Raw genomic sequence first — 22,937 nt, forward strand, 5'->3', positions numbered from 1 at the left:
GCCTCCGTTGAGCTGCCGTCAATCTTCATCAAACTCCTCATTATGCACCCAAGCTTGGCCCTACCAACCAACATCTGGAAAAGGCATACTGTGCTTACCTTCCTGAAGAAAATGCATAAAGAGGACATTTTTGGTAGAATTTCGAAGTCAAGTTGGATTTTCAGAAATTGTAGTCTAAGTAGTCTAAAATCACAACTGAGGGAAGATAAAAAAGTGGATAAGTAGCAGAGTGTACATTCCTTAGACATGGAACAGTCTCTTACACCACAATGGCAAAGTGTGAATTTTAAACATGCAACCCCCACTCTCTCTCCTCCCCCCTCTCTCTTCTCCCCCTCCTAGAACTGGAGGAGTCGCGTCAGAAGTGCCACCCGTGCTGGTATGAGTTTGCCCACAAGTACCTGATCTGGGAAAGCAGTCGGCGCTGGCTGCGGTTGAAGGCGCTGGTCAAGGTCATGGTGATGGATCCCTTCCTGGACCTAGCCATTACCATCTGCATCGTTCTCAACACCCTGTTCATGGCCATGGAGCACTACCCCATGACCGACGAGTTTAACGGCATGCTGTCCATAGGCAACCTGGTAAGTGGAGAGGAGAGGGCACAGGGGTCAGCCTTGGCGGTCACACGTATGCGTTTTTTGCTGTTGTTGCTGTCGTTGTTTTTTGGCCACCACCCTCTTTGAAGTATCTTAGTCTAGGTTCAGAGTTTTTCCTGGTCATATTAGTTAGTCAGAAAGAAAGAAAACTCTTTGCTCCATTATGTCCTATGCTGTCATTGAGATGCATGCTCATAGGTAGGTAGGGAATGAATGAATGAATGAATGAATGAATGAATGAATGAATGAATGACACACTGCACAGACACTATCAGCCTAAATTGAAATGTTGATTTTTACATATTCTATTATTTTATATTGCGCTAATTTCCTGTAAGTGGACAGTATGTGTTATTACGTTACACAAGCTGACGTTTTGACCATATGGAAATGAAGGCAATTAGCTTTTTACCTCAGATTAGTGAAGTTTGGTCCTGCTTTAAATAACGTTCAGCTTATAAAGGCTTCATGTTTTAGTCTCAACATCACATACAACCTGATTTCCCATTAATCAATATGAGTGATTAATTTCCACAAATGTTTTGGTGCTCGTTAAAAAAAATGCAAATAATATTGTGGCATGTGTAGATAGTACATTTCATGATTATGTTTTCAATATACAGTTTTCAACTGTTTCTGCATATTGATTACTGATTTGGACACTTAATTGTGTTTTGATTCATTTTCAAAATGGAGGTTTGTCATAATGTCCACAGAAGGTGGCGCCACTCCCCGGTCGGGCGGCGCTCGGCGGTCGTCGTCGCCGGCCTACTAGCTGCCACCGATCCATGTTTCATGTGTCAGTTATGTCTGTTTAGTGCGCACCTGTTTCTTGTTTGTAATTATTGGGAGGGTATTTAGTTTGTCAGTTTCTTGTTTGGAGTTGTGCGGGATTGTTTCGTGTTACATTTTGGCCTTAGGGCTGGATTATGTGTTTGATTTACACGACGCTGATATTAGGCATTAGGGTTGCCGGGCTGCGTCCCGTGTATTTTGAGTTCTGGAGCTGTTCTACCTCCTGCTTGTGTTTTGCACCCTGCCTAATCGTTGTATTCACTCTGGACTTAATTCAATATTTTTCTACGGACCTTTTGTCTCCTGCGCCTGACTCACCCGTTTCCTGCTCCTTGAAAGACTTGACAAGTTTTGACATTGGGCTATTTATCAAAAGTTATTGTCAACGGGAAACAGCAACAGCATCATTTTTCAACTTATGTTTTAGGAATATAAATTGAACTTTCAACATTAAATTCCAATAGTATTCCACTAGATTAGGTAATAACTGCTGAATGAGTCCAAAAATGTCATGTGATTTATTTATTTTGATGATCCACCAGAAATCATTAAAACAAACCTGTTTTTTAGAACGGGGTTGTGTGGAGATCTAAGAAGACTGTTACATGCACAGTGCCTTCAGAAAATATTCACACCCCTTGACTTTTTTCCCATTATCTTTTGTTACAGCCTGAAAGAAACATGTATTAAATTCAGATTTTGTGTCACAGATCACACAAAATACCCCATAATGTCAAAGTAAATGTTTTTAACAAATACATTAAAAATGGAAGCTGAAATGTGCTTAACAAGTCACATAATACATTGCTTTGACTCATTCTGTGTGCAATAATAGTGGTTAACATGATATTTGAATGACTACCCCATCTCTGTACCACAATTATCTGTAAGGTCCCTCAGTCAAGAAGTGAATTTCAAGCACAGATTCAACCATTAAGACCAGGAAGGTTTTGCAATGCCTCACAAAGAACAAAAAAAAAACGGACATTTAATATCCCTTTGAGCAAATCAAATCAAACCAAATGTTAGTCACATGCGCCGAATACAACAGAATACAACAACTAGACCTTGCAGTGAAATGCTTACTTACGAGCCCCTAACCAACAATGCAGTTTAAAAAATTACGGATAAGAATAGGAAATAAAAGTAACAAGTAACTAAAGAGCAGCAGTAAAATAACAATAGCAAGACTATATACAGGGGGGTACCGGTACAGAGTCAATGTGCAGGGGCACCGGTTAGTTGAGGTAATATGTACATATAGGTAGAGTTATTAAAGTGACTATGCATAGATGATAACAACAGAGAGTAGCAGCGGTGTAAAAGAGGGGGGGCAATGCAAATAGTCTGAGTAGCCATTTTATTAGGTGTTCAGCAGTCTTATGGCTTGGGGGTAGAAGCTGTTTAGAAGCCTCTTGGACCTAGACTTGGCGCAGAGAGAAGCAGAGAGAACAGTCTATGACTAGGGTGGCTCTGACACCGCCTGGTATAGAGGTCCTGGATGGCAGGAAGCTTGGCCCCAGTGATGTACTGGGCCGTTCGCACTACCCTCTGTAGTGCCTTGTGGTCGGAGGCCGAGCAGTTGCCATAGCCAGGCAGTGATGCAATCAGTCAGGATGCTCTCGATGATGCAGCTGTAAAACCTTTTGAAGATCTGAGGACCCATGACAAATCTTTTCAGTCTCCTGGTGAAGTTATTAATTACACTTTGGATGGTGTATCAATACACCCAGTCACTACAAAGATACATGCGTCCTTCCTAACTCAGTTGCCGGATAGGAAGGAAACCACTAAGGGATTTCACCATGAGGCCAATAGTCATTTTAAAACAGTTACAGAGTTTAATGGCTGTGATAGGACAAAACTGAGGATGGATCAACAACATTGTAATTACAACATTGTATTCCAAAACAAGCAATAAGACACTAAAGTCAAACTAAAGTAAAAGTGCAAAAATGTACTTTTTGTCCTGATTGCAAAGCGTTATGTTTGGGGCAAATCCAACACAACACATCACTGAGTACCACTCTTCATATTTTCAAGCATGGTGGTGGCTGCATCATGTTATGGGTATGCTTGTCATCAACAAGGACTTGGTAGTTTGTTTAGGGAAAAAAATACATGGAATAGAGCTAAGGCACAGGAAAAATACTAGAGGAAAAACTAGTTCAGTCTGCTTTCCAAAAAACACTGGGAGACAAATTCACCTTTCATTAGGACAATATCCTAAAATACACGGCCAAATATACACTGGAGCTGCTTACCAAGACGACATTGAATGCTCCTGAGTGGCCTAGTTACAGTTCAGTTTTACTTAAATCGATTTGAAAATCTATGGCAAGACTATGGCTGTCTAGCAATGATCAACTACCAACTTGACAAAACTTGAAGAACTTTTTAAAGAATAATGGGCAAATATTGTTCAATCCAGGTATGCAAAACTCTTAGAGACTTACCCAAAAACACACACATCTGTAATCACTATCAAAGGTGATTCTAAGATGTATTGACTCAGGGGGTTGAATACTTATCTAATCAAGATATATTAGTGTTTATTTTTCATCAATAAAAAATATGGTATATTGTGTGAGTATTGCATGCAGATTGTTGACAAAAAAAAGATGATTAAATACATTTTAATCCCACTTTATAATATAACTAAATGTGTAAAAAGTCTTATAGTTCCACCTTGCTAGGTATTGGGATATTGATTACCCCTGAAATCGCTCTCAGATCCTCACAAGTGCATAGGGCATAGGGGCTAAGGGTTCATTTGGGATAACAACAGTGCAACAACCTGTTAATCACACATCAATAGACATCATTCACAGCAATGAGTTTACAATCACAGTAAAAAGTCAATCGTGGTGGAATAAAGGCAAATCACCTGAATGGGATGGTATTCCTCCTGAGGTCTATTTACATTTTTGGAATATGTTAGGTCCACTATCGCTCAAATTATTAATACAGATATTCACAAAGGTTCATGTGAATAATAGCTTTTGATGGATTAAAATTGTCATATCACTGGTCTGTCTTTGAACATATGGGAATTGGCTCCAATTTCATTAATATGATTAAAATAATATATGCCAATTCCTCAGTCATAGTTATGACAGGCAATATCTGCTCTGCTCCGTTCAGAATCACTAGAAGCAGCAGAGATGGCAATCCAATTTTGCCTTTGCTATTCTTATTATCCATGGTTACTCTGGCCCGGGCAATTCATCAATCAAAGGAGATAACACAAATTTCCCTCAAATCTACTGATCCCTTCGTCGCATTATACACAGACAATATTTTACTATATCTAGAAAATATATCTCAATTGCTCCCAAACATATTGAAGATCAAAGATAAATTCAGCTTCATCTCAAGTTATAAAATGAATCTAACCAAATCAGCCCTACTTCCTCTCTCAAGACCCCGGTGGAGGACTCCATCTATACTTATGGAATCCCAATCCTTTCTCATTTTAAATATTTTTGAGTATATATATTTATTTCCTTGGATAAAACCACTGCCAGAAACTTTAACAGAATGCTCAAATCAATTCAATCCGACATCAGTAGATGGAATAATAGCCCAGTTGCTTTAACCGGCAGAATATCTATTGTCAAAATGAACATGTTACCATGGCTGAATTTCTGAAGTTCAATGCTTCCCATGTTTTCCTTTTCTGGCTATTGGGATAAAATTCATAGTGTGGATTCAAAATGTATATGACAAGGTAAACAATCCCGGATAAAATTAACAGATTTACAAAGAGGGAAAGACATAGGAGGACTATCTGTACCCAACTTTAAACTGTATGTCCAGGCACTAGCATTTAGCCCCAGCCTAAATTGGTTTGGACATGGTTCTTACAGTATATAGTAAGAGTGAAATATGGTGTCTCCTATTGCCTGGAAGAGGGGGTCTTCAATGATACTGCATATCCCTTAAACTATGTAAACTAGGCTTTGGTTATTGCTCACACAATTTATGTTTGGTGCAAAATTGAAAACAATGTAACTGGGAATCAAAACGGCATGCCCATACTCCAATATTTGTGATCTGGAGGGCGGCCTTTTACATTCCCCCCAATGGTCCAAATGTGGAATTCGTACCTTTACTGATATCATGGGCAGTAACAGTTTGAGAACATTGTAAGATTTGAAAGATACATACTAAGGTTGGGCAATAACCAGATTTCCATACCGTTATATAATTTCTGTACCATACCGGGGTATACAGTATTACTGAATGTGCACACGAGGGGCGCTGGACTATGGACTACCTTGGGAAACCCCAACTAACAATCCATCCAATGATGGGATTCATAAATAAATGATCTGGGCTCCCGAAAGGACTATAATATATAAACAACTTTTGGAAAGCTCATATTCTGAGCTAGCCATTAAAAAAGTATGATCCACAGATCTAATTGAATCTGAACAACCCTTTAACTGGAAGAGAATAATGAAAAATATGACTTTGGCATCCCTTAATCCGAACCAACAATTTATACATTTTACGTTTGTTCATAGACTGTAATTAACACCTAGGAAATGTTTTACAATTACATTTTCCCCAACTCCCAACTATTCACTGTGTCCCCTAAATCAGGTAGGCACATTTGTTCACATGATGTGGGAGTGTCTTGCAGTTAAATGATTCTGGGGCAAAGTTACAAAATGTATTTTGAACAGCATAAATTGAAATATTCAATGCTTTGCATCTATTATGTTACTTAACGATGATAGCCATTTGAATCTCTCAATCAATCAGAGAATATTACTGCTGCGAAAAAAATGTTGGCTCTAAGATGGCAACCACCTCTCCCATTTAATCAGTGGATACAGTTAATGTTCGAATTTATAACATTAGAATGATCAAAAGCGAGAATGAATGGTGCTAGTCAAGGAACAATTGAGGCCTAGGCGGGGTGGGAAACATGGTTTACGGGTGGGGATGGAGGAGGCGGGATGGGTGGATGGGGACTGAGGGGGGATGGGTGGATGGGACTGAGGGGGGATGGGTGGATGGGACTGAGGGGGAATGGGTGGAGGTTATCTTTGTATGCATTTGTTTGTATGCATTTGTTTTTGTACCTGTAAAAAACAAAGAGTCACGAAAAAATATGATGTTCCCTTAAGTCAGTAAACCCAGTTATGTGTGTTTGTATATTATCTGCAGGTTCTCTATAGTGCTGAGTATGGGCCCTGGTCAAAAGTCGAGCACTGTAGAGCACTATACAGTATAGGGCAGGGCTACCCAACCCTCTTCCTGGAGATCTACCTTCCTGTGGGTTTTCAGTCCAACCCTAATTTAACACACTTGATTCTACTAATTAGCTGCTCAACAAGACCTTAACTAGCTAAATTAGGGTTGGACTGAAAACCTACAGGACAGTAGATCTCCAGGAAGAGGGTTGAGCAGCCCTGGTATAGGGCAGCCAAAGTCAACTGGTGGACCGCGGTCCGGGTCTGGACAACATCGCATTTTGTTATATAAAAGTCAATAAATTACTTTTTAGACAGCTTTTTAAAAATCAACCGGGCGCAGCGGCCTCTTTAACTCAGCAACCTCTCTTTCTTGCTCTCTCTCGAAGCAACGCCCACCTCTACTAGTCCCCCGTCTAATCCAATCGCGTCGTTATATGCAAATACAAGAGGCTGTGTCATACCCAATCACATCAATACAAATATCATCTGCTGAACCTTGGGAGAAGCAGGCAGAAAGAAACAGAAAGATTTGACCGCGGTTCAACTGTTAATATCACAGATAGGAGCTTAGTTACCAGTATCAAAAAAAGAAAAGTTGACTCTGAAAACCGTATATTCAAAGACGAGTGGACGGAACATTATGCATTCATTCTCCCCACAACTAGCACAAAACTAATTTTCCTGATATGCAGAGAGTCCGTAGCACTCGTGAAAAGTGCCAATGTTATGCACCATTATGACACCAGACATAGTAAATTCGATCAGATGTATCCCCTGAACACGGAGGTGAGAACGAACAAGATTAACCAACTCAAGTCCCAATGAGAGGTCCACCAAAGTCCTTGTCAATTCCCTGACAGCCCAACAATGTGCAACGGAGTGTTCACTGAGGATAGCTTGGGTTTTCCAGAAGCTGAGAACCTTGCTTGAAGGTAAATAAAAAATATAGGCTCAGGGAAAATATCAAACAGATCCCACTGTCGGATTCCACAGCAATGAGGAGAACTGAAATAAACTCAGCAAAAAAACGTCCCTTTTTCAGGACCCTGTCTTTCAAAGATAATTTGTAAAAATCCAAATAACTTCACAGATCTTCATTGTAAAGGGTTTAAACACTGTTTCCTATGCTTGTTCAATGACACATAAACAATTAATGAACATGCACCTGTGGAACGTTCGTTAAGACACTAACAGCTTACAGACAATAGGCAATTACGGTCACAATTATGAAAACTTAGGACACTAAAGAGGCCTTTCTACTGACTCTGAAAAACACCAAAAGAAAGATGCCCAGGGTCCCTGCTCAACTGCGTGAACGTGCCTTAGACATGCTGCAAGGAGGCATGAGGACTGCAGATGTGGCCAGGGCAATAAATTGCAATGCCCATACTGTGAGACGCCTAAGACAGCGCTGAGACAGGACAGACAGCTGATCGTCTTTGCAGTGCAGACCACGTGTAACAACACCTGCACAGGATCGGTACATCCGAACATCACACCTGCGGGACAGGTACAGGATGGCAACAACAACTGCCCGAGTTACACCAGGAACGCACAATCCCTCCATCGTGCTCAGACTGTCCGCAATAGGCTGAGAGATGCTGGACTGAGGGCTTGTAGGCCTGTTATAAGGCAGGTCCTCACCAGACATCACTGGCAACAACGGCGCCTATTGGCACAAACCCACTGTCGCTGGACCAGACAGGACTGGCAAAAAGTGCTCTTCACTGACGAGCCGCAGTTTTGTCTCACCAGGGGTGATGGTCAGATTCGCGTTTATTGTTGAAGGAATGAGCATTACACCGAGGCCTGTACTCTGGAGCGGGATCAATTTGGAGGTGGAGGGTCCGTCTTGGTCTGGGGCGGTGTGTCACAGCATCATCGGACTGAGCTTGTTGTCATTGCAGGCAATCTCAACGTTGTGTGTTACAGGAAAGACATCCTCCTTCCTCATGTGGTACCCTCCCTGCAGGTTCATCCAGCATGACAATGCCACCGGCCATACTGCTCGTTCTGTGCGTGATTTCCTGCAAGACAGGAATGTCAGTATTCTGCCATGGCCAGCAAAGAGCCCGGATCTCAATCCCATTGAGCACGTCTGGGACCTGTTGGATCGGAGGGTGAGGGCTAGGGCCATTCCCCCCAGAAATGTCCGGGAACTTGCCTTGGTGGAAGAGTGGGGTAACATCTCACAGCAAGAATTGGCAAATCTGGGGCAGTCCATGAGGAGGAGATGCACTGCAGTACTTAATGCAGCTGGTGGCCATACCAGATACTGACTGTTACTTTTGATTTTGAGCCCCCCTTTGTTCAGAGACACATTATTCCATTTATGTTAGTCACATGTCTGTGGAACTTGTTCAGTATGTGTCTCAGTTGTTGAATCTTGTTATGTTCATACAAATATTTACACATGTTAAATGTTCTGAAAATTAACGCAGTTGACAGTGAGAGGACGTTTCTTTTTTTGCTGAGTTCAGCTGAAGATTTAACCACACAACTTAATGAGGCCATTCAGAATGCACCATGCATTTCATTATCTGTGGATGAATCAACAGATAACACTGATAATGCCCAGCTTCTGGTGTTTATCAGATTTCATAACGAAACAAAGAAGGAATTCTGTGAGGAGCTGTTGGGCTTAACACATCTAGAAGCACACACACAGCGAGAGGATATCCATGAGGCCATCAAAGGGATGCTGACAAAAAGGGGGATAGATCTGAAGTCAGTGGTCTCCATCAGCACAGATGGAGCTCCAGCCATGATGGGAAGAGGGAGGGGACATGTTACACGTTTGAAAGAGGACCACCCTGACCTGACATCATATCACTGCATCATCCATCAATGCGTCCTGTGTGCCAGTCTGGGAAAGGAGTATTTCTGAGGTCATGACAATGATGATGAAACTGATCAACTTTTTGAGAGCATCATCAACTCTACAACACCACCTGTTACGAGACGTTCTGACAGAGGGCAATGGCAGTTTTGATGACTTACTACTACACAACAATGTCAGATGGCTCAGCAAAGGAAGGGTTTTGGAACGCTTTTGTGCCATTCAAGAGGAAGTCAAAACGTTCTTATCAGAGCAAAAGAGTGACAAGGCAACTCAGTTTTCTGAGTTTTTGGAAGATGAGGAGAAGATGGAAACAGTTGCATTTTTGACAGACATTACATCACACCTTAATCACCCGAATGTTAAGCTGCAGGGACAGGTCAACACAGCTTTTCAAGAATGATCTCCAGGGAGAACTTGTCCACTTCCCCAATCTTCTGGTGCAAATGCAGGGACCCAAAGATGTTCCCAACCATGTTGATTTCATCCAGAAGCTGATGGATAACTTCAAGACTCACTTTGATTACTTTACTGTTGGGAGTGAACGGCTGCTGCTCATCCAGAACCCCTTCTTGGTAAAAAATGTGACAAAGTTGTCAGAAGAAGCAAAACAGATCTTCAGATGGGTAGATGTTGCATCACTGCAAATGGAGTTGATTGAGCTGCATGAAAATGTGACTTTTGAAGGAGCAGGCTGGTGACTGTGACCCTGTCACTTTCTGGGGAAAGATGGTGCCTGCAGCTGATGTTCCTGTTCTCAAGAAACTGGACTAGACATCCTGACCATGTTTGGCTCCAACATGCATCTGTGAATCAGCCATCTCCACAATGAACTTTATCAAAATTAAACACCGCACCAGGCTCACAAACGAACACCTGCACCAGTATCTCAGTTGCTCTCACGAAGTTCAAAGCATTGGCAGGAGAAAGAAAGTGTAATTTCTCTCATTAATGCAAAGGCAAGGCCCAGAGTGACTTATTCATGAATATTGCATGGCCCAGAGTGACTTATACATGAATATTGCATGGCCCACAGTGACTTATACATGAATATTGCATGGCCCAGAGTGACTTATACATGAATAATGCATGGTCCACAGGGACCTATAAATCAATATTGCATGGCCCAGAGTGACTTATACATGAATATTGCATGACCCACAGTGACTTATACATGAATATTGCATGGCCCAGAGTGACTTATACATGAATATTGCATGGTCCAGAGTGACTTATACATGAATATTGCATGGCCCAGAGTGACTTAGAAATCAATATTGCATGACCCACAGTGACCTTCTGTGTATGCAGATTATTATTTTTGTTCAACTCTCCTTTGTTCTCCAGAAAACATGCACTTTATTTTATTTACATTGTGTTATTTTTTATTTATGGCCCATGTACAATGGTTCACAGTTTTGCATAGACAATTATGCAACCACTTTTGATCTTCAGCACATGTTGACATTCAAAAGAAAAAAGTTGTAATTCATTCAAATTCTTAATCTCATTTAATGTATTTAATGTACATTTTATATAACAGCATGTTTCCTAAGTCGTAGATGACTATGTTTGTTACTACGCTGTACCACTGCACTGATAAAGGATGATATCCATCCAGACTTTTGACACCTAGGAAATTTGTGTCACTGGACCTTCTCAAATAGTAGTTGAGTATCCCTGGTATAGGGAATATGCTGCCATTTCGGACACAGGTGGTGTTAGGGTTATGTAATTTGTTGTGTTGTACCAGGAGTGGTCCAACAAGGAAGTCATTTCAGGCCAACGGGACCAAAATCAATAGAGCTTTTCCTCCACTTGGCTGGCCACAGTGTGCTACAGTGAACACTCCGGCTGGTGTGTGTGTGTGTGTGTGTGTGTGTGTGTGTGTGTGTGTGTGTGTGTGTGTGTGTGTGTGTGTGTGTGTGTGTGTGTGTGTGTGTGTGTGTGTGTGTGTGTGTGTGTGTGTGTGTGTGTGTGTGTGTGTGACCACAGCAGATACAGCATATGCTGTCTCATCCCTATCTTGTCCTGCCCAGCTTTTAGCAAGACATGTCACTGTCACCTTAGTCACTTGAGTCTGAAATGCCGTGGAGTGGTGGCTGTGTTGGATATGTCATGGAAATTCTACACACTGGGACACTTGAAGTCAGTTTTAAATGAATCATTGTTTATTAACAGCTAACTGGAGAGGTTCCAACAAACTTGATGCACAGTAGTGCACGTCTGTCAGGAGCTCAATCGGGGCAGTCCCGTTAGATCTCTTATATATTGCTTACAGACACGTTACATAGGCATGATTTAGCTTATTCATCGTTCAGAATTAATTCATCATTAACGTTTGGTACATGCATGTGACCGACCAATACTGGTTCCTAACATGTAAAATACCAATACCGCACAAGGCTTCTTCTCTCCAAGCTGAGACCTTGAAACTGAGACATCCTTTCAAGGTTCTGGGCGTACTGCCAAATTGCAGATACTGATAGTGAGGATTCCTTCAATCAGTCACTTGCATGAACACAGAAATGTGTTATTAGAAAAGCACAAACATAAAATGTTCCACCACAGATAGATAGAGCAATAAGATCTCATAGTTTCCCTTCGAAATGTGACGTATTATTGATGAACGCTAATTCTGTGTAGTTACAGGGTTAACCCATTACCATTAGGTATCATGAAGTATTCTCGTGGCTTGCTAGAGCATTGTGAACTGCGGTAGTGCAGTGGTCTAAGTTTGCTTCCAGTGCTGGGCAGTCATTTTTTCGTCTTTTTTTGCATCGAGGAAGGTATATATCGACGTTCTCGGAACCTATTCAAACGTTTGAAATCGCTGTCTATTTCCAGCGATCAGTCTGACACAGCAGACTAACTATCAGTTCACTGGATGCATCATCACACGTGTTTGTTTGGATGGAGGACATATCCCTCATCCCTCTTATAGTGGAGATACACTGTATATACAAAGTATGTGGACACCCTTTCAAATGAGTGGATTTGGCTATTTCAGCCACATCCATTGCTGACAGGTGTATAACATTGAGCACACTGCCATGCAATCTCCATAGAGAAACATAGGCTGTAGGATCGCCTTACTGAAGAGCTTAGTGACTTTCAACGTGGCACCGTCATAGGATGCCACCTTTCCAGTTAGTCAGTTTGTTACATTTCTGCCTTGCTAGAGCTGCCCCGGTCAACTGTAAGTTCTGTTATTGTGAAGTGGAAACGTCTAGGAGCAATAACGCCTCAGCGGCCAAGTGGTAGGTCACACAAGCTCACAGAATGGGGCCGCCGAGTGCTGAAGTGAGTAGCTCGTAAAAATTGTCTGTCCTCGGTTGCAACACTCACTACCAAGGGGGCTCCCAAGTGGCGCAGCAGTCAAAGGCACTGCATGTCAGTGCTAGAGGTGTCACTACAGACCCTGGTTCGATTCCAGGCTGTATCACTACTGGTACCTGCCCCAATGCATAGTGCCAACTGTAAAGTTTGGTGGAGGAGAAATAATGGTTTGGGGCTGTTTTTCATGGTTTGGGCTAGGCCCCTTAGTTTCAGTGAAGGGAAAACGCTACAGCATACAATGGCATTCTAGATGATTCTGTGCTTCCAACTTTGTGGCAACAGTTTGGGCAAGGCATGACAATGCCCTTGTGCACAAAGTGAGATCCATACAGAAATGGTTTGTCGAGATTGGTGGGTAAGAACTTTACTGGCCTGCACAGAGCCCTGACATCAACCCCATCAAACACCTTTGGGATGAATTGGAATGCCGAATGTGAGCCAGGCCATCGCCAAACATCAGTGCCCGACCTCACTAATGCTCTTGTGGCTGAATTGAAGCAATTCCCCGCAGCATTGTTCCAACATCTAGTGCAGCGTTTCCCAAACTCGGTCCTGGGGACTCCAAGGGGTGCACATTTTGGTTTTTGCCTTAGCACTATGCAGCTTATTCAAATATTGAACTCATCATCAAGCTTTGATTATTTGAATCAGTTGTGTAGAGCTAGGTCAAAAAACAAAACATGCACCCAATGGGGTCCCCAGGACCGAGTTTGGGAGACACTGATCTAGTGGAAAGCCTTCCCAGAAGAGTGGAGGCTGTTATAGCAGCAAAGGGGAGACCAACTCCATATTAATGGCCATGACTTTGGAATGAGATGTTCGACGAGCAGGTGTCCACATACTTTTGGTCATGTAGTATATATTGTCTCTCTCTCTGAGCTTATTCATGTGTTTGTGTCTGTGCGTGAGCCTGTGTGTGTACATGTGTGGGGCTGTTCATCTGAGGCCAGTTGGGTGTGTGTCGTTCCGTGGAGTATGTTAACTGTGGGAATGAAACCTTGTTGATGCCCCTCTGTGTGCAGTGTCATGCTTCCCAGAGAGAGCTTGTCACATGGCATCTCCTCTCTGCCCCCCTCCCCGTTGAGCCTGCACCCACCGCCCTTCCACTCGCATGAGCCTGACTCTGCGCGTGGTTGTGTGTGTGTGTCTGGATATGTGTGTGTTTTGTGTGTGTGTGTGTGTGTGTGTGTGTGTGTGTGTGTATATATATCTACATACAGTATATGCTGAGCCATAGATGTTTGATATTGCCACCATGACCACAGTCAGCACAGCACAGGCCCTAGTTTACACAGCAATGGCCGACATCTCGCGTCCCTCGGCTACCCTTCAGCCACAAAGACATTAATGGACAGACGTACGGACGAACACTTACGGGTCAGGCCTGTTAGATAGTCACATGAGTGTGTCAGTTGCTGGCATGTTTTCATTTTCAGAAACATGCGTGCACTGCACATCTGTATGTGTCTGTGTGAGAGAAGACAGGAATATGTTTTTTATGGTGGGAGAGTGACAGACAGGTTTGGGGTGGGAGAGTGACAGACATGTTTAGAGAGGGAGAGTGACAGGCAGGTTTGAGGAAGGAGAGTGACAGACAGGTTTAGGGTGGGAGAGTGACAGACATGTTTAGAGAGGGAGAGTGACAGGCAGGTTTGGGGAGGGAGAGTGACAGACAGGTTTGAGGAGGGAGAATGACAGACAGGTTTGAGGAAGGAGAGTGACAGATAGGTTTGGGGTGGGAGAGTGACAGACAGGTTGAGGTGGGAGAGTGACAGACAGGTTGAGGTGGGAGAGTGACAGACAGGTTGAGGTGGGAGAGTGACAGACAGGTTTAGTGTGGGAGAGTGACAGATAGGTTTAGGGTGGGAGAGTGACAGACAGGTTTGGGTTGGGAGAGTGACAGACAGGTTTGAGGTGGGAGAGTGACAGACAGGTTTGGGGTGGGAGAGTGACAGACAGGTTTGTGGAGGGAGAGTGACAGACAGGTTTGAGGAGGGAGCATGACAGACAGGTTTGAGGAAGGAGAGTGACAGACAGGTTTGAGGAAGGAGAGTGACAGACAGGTTTAGGGTGGGAGAGTGACAGACAGGTTTAGGGTGGGAGAGTGACAGACAGGTTTGGGGTGGGAGAGTGACAGACAGGTTTAGGGTGGGAGAGTGACAGACAGGTTTGTGGAGGGAGAGTGACAGACAGGTTTGTGGAGGGAGAGTGACAGACAGGTTTGGGGTGGGAGAGTGCCAGACAGGTTTGGGGTGGGAGAGTGACAGGTTTGGGGTGGGAGAGTGACAGACAGGTTTGGGGTGGGAGAGTGACAGACAGGTTTAGGGTGGGAGAGTGACAGACAGGTTGAGGTGGGAGAGTGACAGACAGGTTTGGGGTGGGAGAGTGACAGACAGGTTTAGGGTGGGAGAGTGACAGACAGGTTTGGGGTGGGAGAGTGCCAGACAGGTTTGGGGTGGGAGAGTGACAGACAGGTTTGTGGAGGGAGAGTGCCAGACAGGTTTAGGGTGGGAGAGTGACAGACAGGTCATCTGAGGCACCGGTTAGGTGAGCTATACGTGAGTATTCAGCAGATAAGCATTTTCAGACTCTCTAATAACTTGTATTTACACTTTTGGCGACACCTATTTGTTATTTTGGTCTTTTAGCTAGGTTAATATGTTGGAATATATACTTTTAATAATCCCATTTAGTCTGGAAACCAAGCTAATTTGTTTCAAAGCTGTGGGATATTCAATACGGTATAGGCCTACCCAGTAACAATATTGTTTTATTAGGTTTTCTACAGAAAACAGAACAGGTGCATCTGAAATAGCATCTATTCCCTATAGAGTGTACCATACTTTTGTTTACCAGAGCCTGGTCGAAAATAGAGCACTTCTGCTCTAGGGAATAGGGTGCCATTTCAGTGTTTCACTTAACCTATTCAGTCGTACCTCAGTCTCCTTAGCTGTGACAGCTCTTCGGGCAGAAGAGGATAGACTCCACACACAACCTGCACACTTTCTTCTGATTATCACGGGAGATATGAATCGTGTTGCCACGATGCCGTGACATGCTCAGACCAACTCATATGGATTCCTCAATTACCATGTTTGCCTAGGGATCCTAAACGCTTACTCATTACTTCTGCTTTGGCCTGACAAAAATAATTACCCAGCATGCCTTTGGGGCCGTGTCCCAAACGGCACCCTACTCCTGAATAGTGCACTATCGGCCCTGGACAGTAGTGCACTAAAGAGGGAACAGGGTGCCATTTGTGACGTAGTCTTGCTGTGATAGTGTGTACCACACTGACTGACCCAGTGCTGATGTAGCCTTCCTCTTTTTAAGGTTTGCCTACATAAGTGTTAGTACAGTGTGCTGCTCATTATCCGAGTTAGAATTACAGAGATGCTAATTTCATTTGAAATGAAACACATTCATAAAAAACTGACGCTGACCATACTGACCCTACAGAAAATTTCACCCAGATTAATACATTGCATTTGCATTCCAATAAAGTACTTGTGATAATAACTTGAATTTGCATACCAATGCTGAATGGAAAATATATTTCCAATAAAGTACATGACATAAACTTACAAACTGAAAATGTTGTGTTTGCTGAAGTACAGACATTATGAAAATGTGTTTCAATTACATTGCAACACAATAAATGCATTTTTCAACACATTTGTGGAGTGTATTTACAGTAGTGGAATGTCATTCTCCCAATGCTGTGCGATAGACCACTCAATTAAGTAAACCGGAATTATTAACTCACATTAACTTTTGCATCACTCTGGGCAACATCAACATCATCCTAAAGACATGAAATAATTGTCTGCTGCTCCAAATCTCCCTGCAAACCAGTACAGTACAGTGCAGTACACAAACCAAATCAATTCATGCAGTACATGTCCATGTCTTGTCCTTCTCTGGGGCTATGTCATGTCATGTTGGACTTTCTGACTCAATGTTGTCACATGATCTCTGCGATAGATGCTCTGCCCAATCATAATGAGCGGCCCGTCTCGTCCTGACAGCGTAATAACGGTATGATTGTGAAGAACCTCGTCATCTATAACGAGCTGTGTGCAGAGCCTAATGAGCCCCATGTAAATGAGAATGGAGACACACACGCCAAAGCAGCAGGCACACACGCACACACACACACACACACACACACACACACACACACACACACACACACACACACACACACACACACACACACACACACACACACACTGACATTGGGCCACTCCAGGCAGCTGAAAGTGCCAGTCAATATCCCAGCGGTAATCATGCTGTCCCGCTCGCTCAGCTACTCAGTGTGTGTGTGTGTGTGTTTGTGTGTGTGCGTGTGTGTGCGCACATGGCCTACGAGTCTAAACAGACTCTAGATCAGATCCTTTCAAGAGTCCCCGGTCGCATGGGGCCGAAAAATGGACATCAGTGGCCTGGTGTCATCGCAAAGGCTACCCAGACGCGCCCTCTGACGCTTTCGCCTTGTCCCCCTCCCTCTCGCCTCCCGCCTGTGTGTCACGTACTCCGTGTCACATCGAGGAGCGCATCTCCCAGGAACAACTAGCAGAGAGGCACTTCTGGAGCTGCAAGATGAAAACACCAGATTACAGAAGCACGCACACTTGCACGTACACACACACACACATCTAAACTGCAGACCTGTCAGCTGCTTCAGCTTTGACCACACAAACACAGAGCAAGAGATCATCTCCACAGAAGTCCAGCGAATGTAGAAATAGATAGAGATGAGGATGCTCCCAAAACATCATCTGAAAACTGATTCAAAAGCATTGCATTAACTGTGGAGTTTGATGTCGTAGTTCCAGACACTCCAATGAAGAAAATACAGAGACGGGGATTGAATCAAAAGTGCATTGTTGACAACGTAGTGCACTGGCAATTTCCCTGACGTTTGCTGAAATCACATTCACGGTAAATGCTCAAGCGTAAATTACTAGGACAGTTTGCTTGTCAGCAATGCACATTTGATTAATTCCCAGCCCACATAGAGCTACTATGTTGTATGGGTAGGAATTGGTCCTTCAAGTTAGTTGTAAGTGGAAACATTGTACAGCCCTGCCTTCCAGATAATTCCAGAAGGTTCCACGTGGATAACATCAGTAGATTGGGAGGCAATGCGAAAGACAGCAGTGTTCTATTGCAATGCTTCATGAGCAAGGGTAGCCGGGCCTGATTCTGACTCTAACCTGCTCTGAAGTGTCCTACCCCCAGGCTGAGCACTCCCTCTCTCTGTGTGTCTGTGTGTGTCTGCGTTTCCTAGGTATTCTCCGGAATCTTCACCGCCGAGATGGTGTTAAAGATTATCGCCCTGGACCCCTACTACTATTTCCAGCAAGGTTGGAACATATTTGACAGCATCATCGTGTGCCTCAGCCTCATGGAGCTGGGCCTGTCCGACGTGGAGGGACTGTCCGTTCTCCGATCCTTCAGACTGGTATTTAAGCATTAAGCATGTCGCCCCTCCGGCCTATCTGTCTCTCTGTGTGCTGTCTGTGTGTTAGTAGATGATGTTAGTCTGGATATAAGTGTTGCTGACTGCAATGTTTGACAGTGTGACTGGTTAGTTCGCTCTCCCGATGCTAATGTACGAATACTGTAAATCCCCCTAACTGTGAAATTGGCAAGTCCTTCTCAACAGTTACTAAGAGGCTATTCTCATTAACGAACATTTAAGGAGAAGCAGCTCGATGAGATTTCAACTTACATTATATGTGCATAAACTTTTCAATTTACATGACACTATTGCTCTGCACCTCCAAATTTACCGTAAATACCAGTATCACAGTTGCCACTAGCCAGTAAGCTTGCAAACTATTCAACAATGCAAGCAACTTTTGCTCTAAAACATGTTAGCTACACTCTTAAATAATGCAACTACATCGTACTACACTCTTAAATCATGTTTTACATTTAACCTTTATTTAACTAGGCAAGTCAGTTAAGAACAAATTCTTATTTGTTGGCCTACCCCGGCCAAACCCGGACGACGCTGGGCCAATTGTGCGCCGCACTATGGGACTCCCAATCACGGCCAGATTTGTACACACAATAACACAGCTATCTATGCTAGCTAGTAACGTTAGCATATCAAACATGAACGTTTACCACAGGAGGTTGGTGTTACCTTAATTGGGGAGGATGGGCTCGTGGTAAAGGCTGAAGTGGAATTAGTGGAATGGTATCAAATACATCAAACACATGGTTTCCATTTGCTCTGTTCCAAGCATTATTATGAGCCGTCCTCCCTTCAGCAGCCTCCACTGACATTTACACCTTTCATATGAATATAAAAATACGTTTCAGCATATTAAAGGTTATTTTAGAACAAACCAGGCATTTTATCAATATCATAGAAGTTATTATATGAGGTAAATGCAAAATTTAGACTGAAAACGCTGATAATTTCCCTGGTGAGTTGATCAGCTTCTTGCTGCATTCTTCTTGCCTGGAAGGTGGCTCACCATTGTTGAACTTTCCTTTCTTAAAGCTACGGAAATCATTTCAGAGTGTAACAGGCTGTAACTGCAATTTCAGGTGACAACTCAATAAAACAAGTCTATAATATAATGAAAATATATAGATTTAAGCTGTTTCAAAAACACTGCTCTGCTATTAGCATTTTTGCTGTATGAATGTTGGGCTCAACGAGACAATTCTGTTTATACTGCCAGGCTTAGAAGGGTGCAAATGTTGTGCGCGACCTCCGGAGGTATCGTTCGAGACGTGAAAAATACGCAAGTTTACATTACAGTTATGTCTCTCAAAAATCGACACCTCTCGAGAATCTTGTGAAATTCTCCATAATTCTCGTCAACGAGAATAGACCCTAAACCAGCCTGATTTAGTTAACCCCTTCTTAGTACATAATTCCATTGACACAATTATTTCAATTGTAGCCAGTAGCCACTTCTTTATTTATTCACTTTTAAAGGTTTAAAGTTAAAGATGAGTATAGGATAAAGTAAAATAAAAAACAATATGGAAGAATACATTTATCATGCATTTCTAAATCTTTTGATTCAACTTCTAGATAACATACATTTTTAAAACACACACATATTGACCATGTCAAAGATAACGAACAAACAGCGGATCTCACTATCCCATCTCCCCTCTCCCCCCTCCCACAGCTAAGGGTGTTCAAGCTGGCCAAGTCATGGCCCACCCTCAACACGCTCATCAAGATCATCGGCAACTCGGTGGGCGCTCTGGGAAACCTGACCCTGGTCCTAGCCATCATAGTCTTCATCTTTGCTGTGGTGGGCATGCAGCTGTTCGGCAAGAATTACCAGGACTGCGTATGTAAGATCTCCAAGGACTGTACGCTGCCACGCTGGCACATGAAGGACTTCTTCCACTCGTTCCTCATCGTGTTCCGGGTGCTGTGTGGCGAGTGGATCGAGACCATGTGGGACTGTATGGAGGTGGCAGGGCAGCCTCTCTGCCTCCTAGTCTTCATGCAGGTCATGGTGATCGGGAACCTGGTGGTAAGTCATTCTTCCACTCTCAGTCTCTTGGGTAGTGTGGGCAGTAAGGTCCATGTTTTGGTTGACTTTTGAATGCACCACCAAAGTGCGTGCGGCCTCTATATTTTGTGTGATTTTAGTGCTTAGATGCTACTCAAATGTTAAATTAACGTGTGTAATCCTGTCCTAAAATTGTGAAATTCGGGATTACATTTATTAAGCTGAACATTTCCCTCTGCTATTTGACCCTGTAAAAGGTTGCCCCCCTTACGTCAATTTAGCTCAGTTTTGAGCAGGACACAAGCGTGGTTCATTCATGTCTCTGTCACGAGCCCACTGTGGTGCTGGGGGTTGGCTGGGAGAAGGGGTGGGGGTGAATGCCTCCTCTAGCTCTTTGCCCTTCCACTTTATCCCCTTCCTGCCAATTGCTTCTATAACTGCCATGGTTGGAGCTTTTGGAAGGGTGGGCAGGGGTGTATAGGGGTTTGTGTGGCTGGGAGGAGATGGAGGGACGAGCTAATCTCCATGAATTGTTTTGGTAGCAGAATGACAACATGACCCTGACAGTGACCCTTGTTGAACGCCCCACCGTCCACCACTTGGTCCAGAACTGCAAGGGGTCGGGGGAAGGGAGTACGTTAAAACAATCCCCCTTCCCCATAAAGCTCAGACGCATCCCCTATGGGGCACGATTCAGTTTCACAAAGATGCCTGCCTGTTAGTGGCTTGCCATGTTAGCCTTGACAAAAAGAACACACAGGGAAGAATTGTTGAAATGTCACACAGTACTGTTTTGTGACCATCAGAAATTAATCAGGTTTTACGGTCCTGCTCCCTATAGACTTTATAGATGCAACAGGTTCCCTTGGGCATGTATAGTAATTAAAAGACACCCCTAACATCCCATATCATCCTATAATGAAGCTGTTTATTGATTGGTCAAGACTGGTAGTGCTGAACTGTGGGCCAGGTCAGGTGGTCAGCTGTTGAAACTGACAGTAATAATGAAGGAAACAGGATCCTGGGCCCCAGCTGGTCTAGATACCGTTTGTCAAAGAAGCCTATGCAGTGTTTTTGAGCTGTGTTGCATGGTTGCATGTCGTGACGCTTCAGTAGTGTAGCTAGGTTATGGGGATATCTGCACACTTCCAAGACTTCCTTGACTGTATTTCTGCTCTCTCTCTCACACACACACACGCACACACACACACACACACACACACACACACACACACACACACACACACACACACACACACACACACACACACACACACACACACACACACACACACACACACACACTCTTTGTCCTGGCAGACGTAATGCCATGTCCTTAAGGCTGTCATGGGTGAGGGGTTTTCCACACTAACTGACATGTAGACAGGTGGTGTAGTTTACACTGGCGTTACTGCATAAGTCTCCTACTGTATGTGTTACAGTAGGATTGTTGAAATACAAAATGTCTCATGATTCCTGTGCGGGAGTTGAACTTACATTCTTGCCACTGCCGGTGTCCTACCACAACCCACTGAGTAAACAAATTAGAGACTAAATGGGTAGACAAACTCTACTATATGGAGTGGTACACAGCCTTGCCAGTTACACTTTCTACCCACAGTATCCTCTCTGTCCTCAGTGCTCCAGTACATGCTGCAGTACTGTTCTAATCCGCGGGGCAGGCAAGCGAAGAAGTCGCAATTACCCAGCCTGCCCCCGCTAATATTATCTTTCTCTGCGGGGTTGCCCCAGTCCCTGAGTCAAGTCAGTCAAGTCAGTGCCTGTCATTTGCTTACACACTTGTGTTAGAGGCCTCCTCCCTCTCCTCCTCTCTTCTCCCTCCTCCATCCCTCCTTCCCACTCCACCTCCTCTTCTCTCTCTCCCTCCTCCTGCGTCCCCTGTCTTGTTTATTTTGTCTGAGCAGTCAAAGGAAGTCGTTGAGACTGAGCTCTGCCTGGGCTGCGAGACGTCGTGTTGTGTAAAATAACATGGCTGCCGATGTCGCGTCGGGATATTTACAAGGCTGACAAAATGTCTGATGTGGGACGGCGTGTTAACGGATCCAGATGCATGACTAAGCATTATTATGATTGCATAGCATCATGGGATAAATAGGGGAGATACATTTGATACTTAATTAATTGATAATGCCCTCAAAGCCTGTGATGGAGAATATTTTGACACAGGTGTTGTTAGCATCTCGGGCCAGCAAACCGTGCCAATATATCCTCCAAACACCAGCTTTGTGGTCATTATCACTTTTATACAACGGGTTACCAACATATTTAAATAATGATTAACATATTTTCATTAAAAAAGTTATTTTGATGAATTTATTCATACTAATTTACCCTTCCAAAAGATATAGTCCCAACGCAAATCTAGGGTTGATACCAAGCTGTCTGGATCATTCATGCTATCAGTTAGGTTGCTAGAGACGCGACCCAGTCGTGATGGCTTTTTGTTCTAAATCTATGGACTCAACCCAGTCATTTGTTCTAAATGTTTTGTTGCCATGCTGCCTGGCAATATTCTTATCCCTTGCTTGCTAGCTAGCCAACTATGGCTTTGTCACGGTTATGTGGAGAGACGGACCAAGGCGCAGCGTGCTCTGAGTTCCACATATTTTATTTAGTGAAATTTACAAAAACAAAAGGAAAC

General features: G+C 43.6%; 1 protein-coding gene across 5 annotated transcripts in view; it reads left to right on the forward strand.

Moving 5' to 3' along the window:
- Positions 1 to 22,937, forward strand: part of scn5lab (sodium channel, voltage gated, type V-like, alpha b) — a 182,685-nt gene that overhangs the window by 83,176 nt on the left and 76,572 nt on the right. For all 5 annotated transcript variants that reach the window (XM_029755527.1, XM_029755529.1, XM_029755530.1 and 2 more), the window contains 3 exons: positions 343 to 581; positions 18,070 to 18,243; positions 19,940 to 20,296. In XM_029755527.1, coding sequence (XP_029611387.1) covers positions 343 to 581; positions 18,070 to 18,243; positions 19,940 to 20,296 — 770 coding nt within the window. The remainder of the gene's footprint in view (positions 1 to 342; positions 582 to 18,069; positions 18,244 to 19,939; positions 20,297 to 22,937) is intronic.

The sequence above is a fragment of the Salmo trutta genome, chromosome 6 (assembly GCF_901001165.1).
Source record: "Salmo trutta chromosome 6, fSalTru1.1, whole genome shotgun sequence".
In the NCBI taxonomy this organism is placed as follows: domain Eukaryota; kingdom Metazoa; phylum Chordata; class Actinopteri; order Salmoniformes; family Salmonidae; genus Salmo; species Salmo trutta.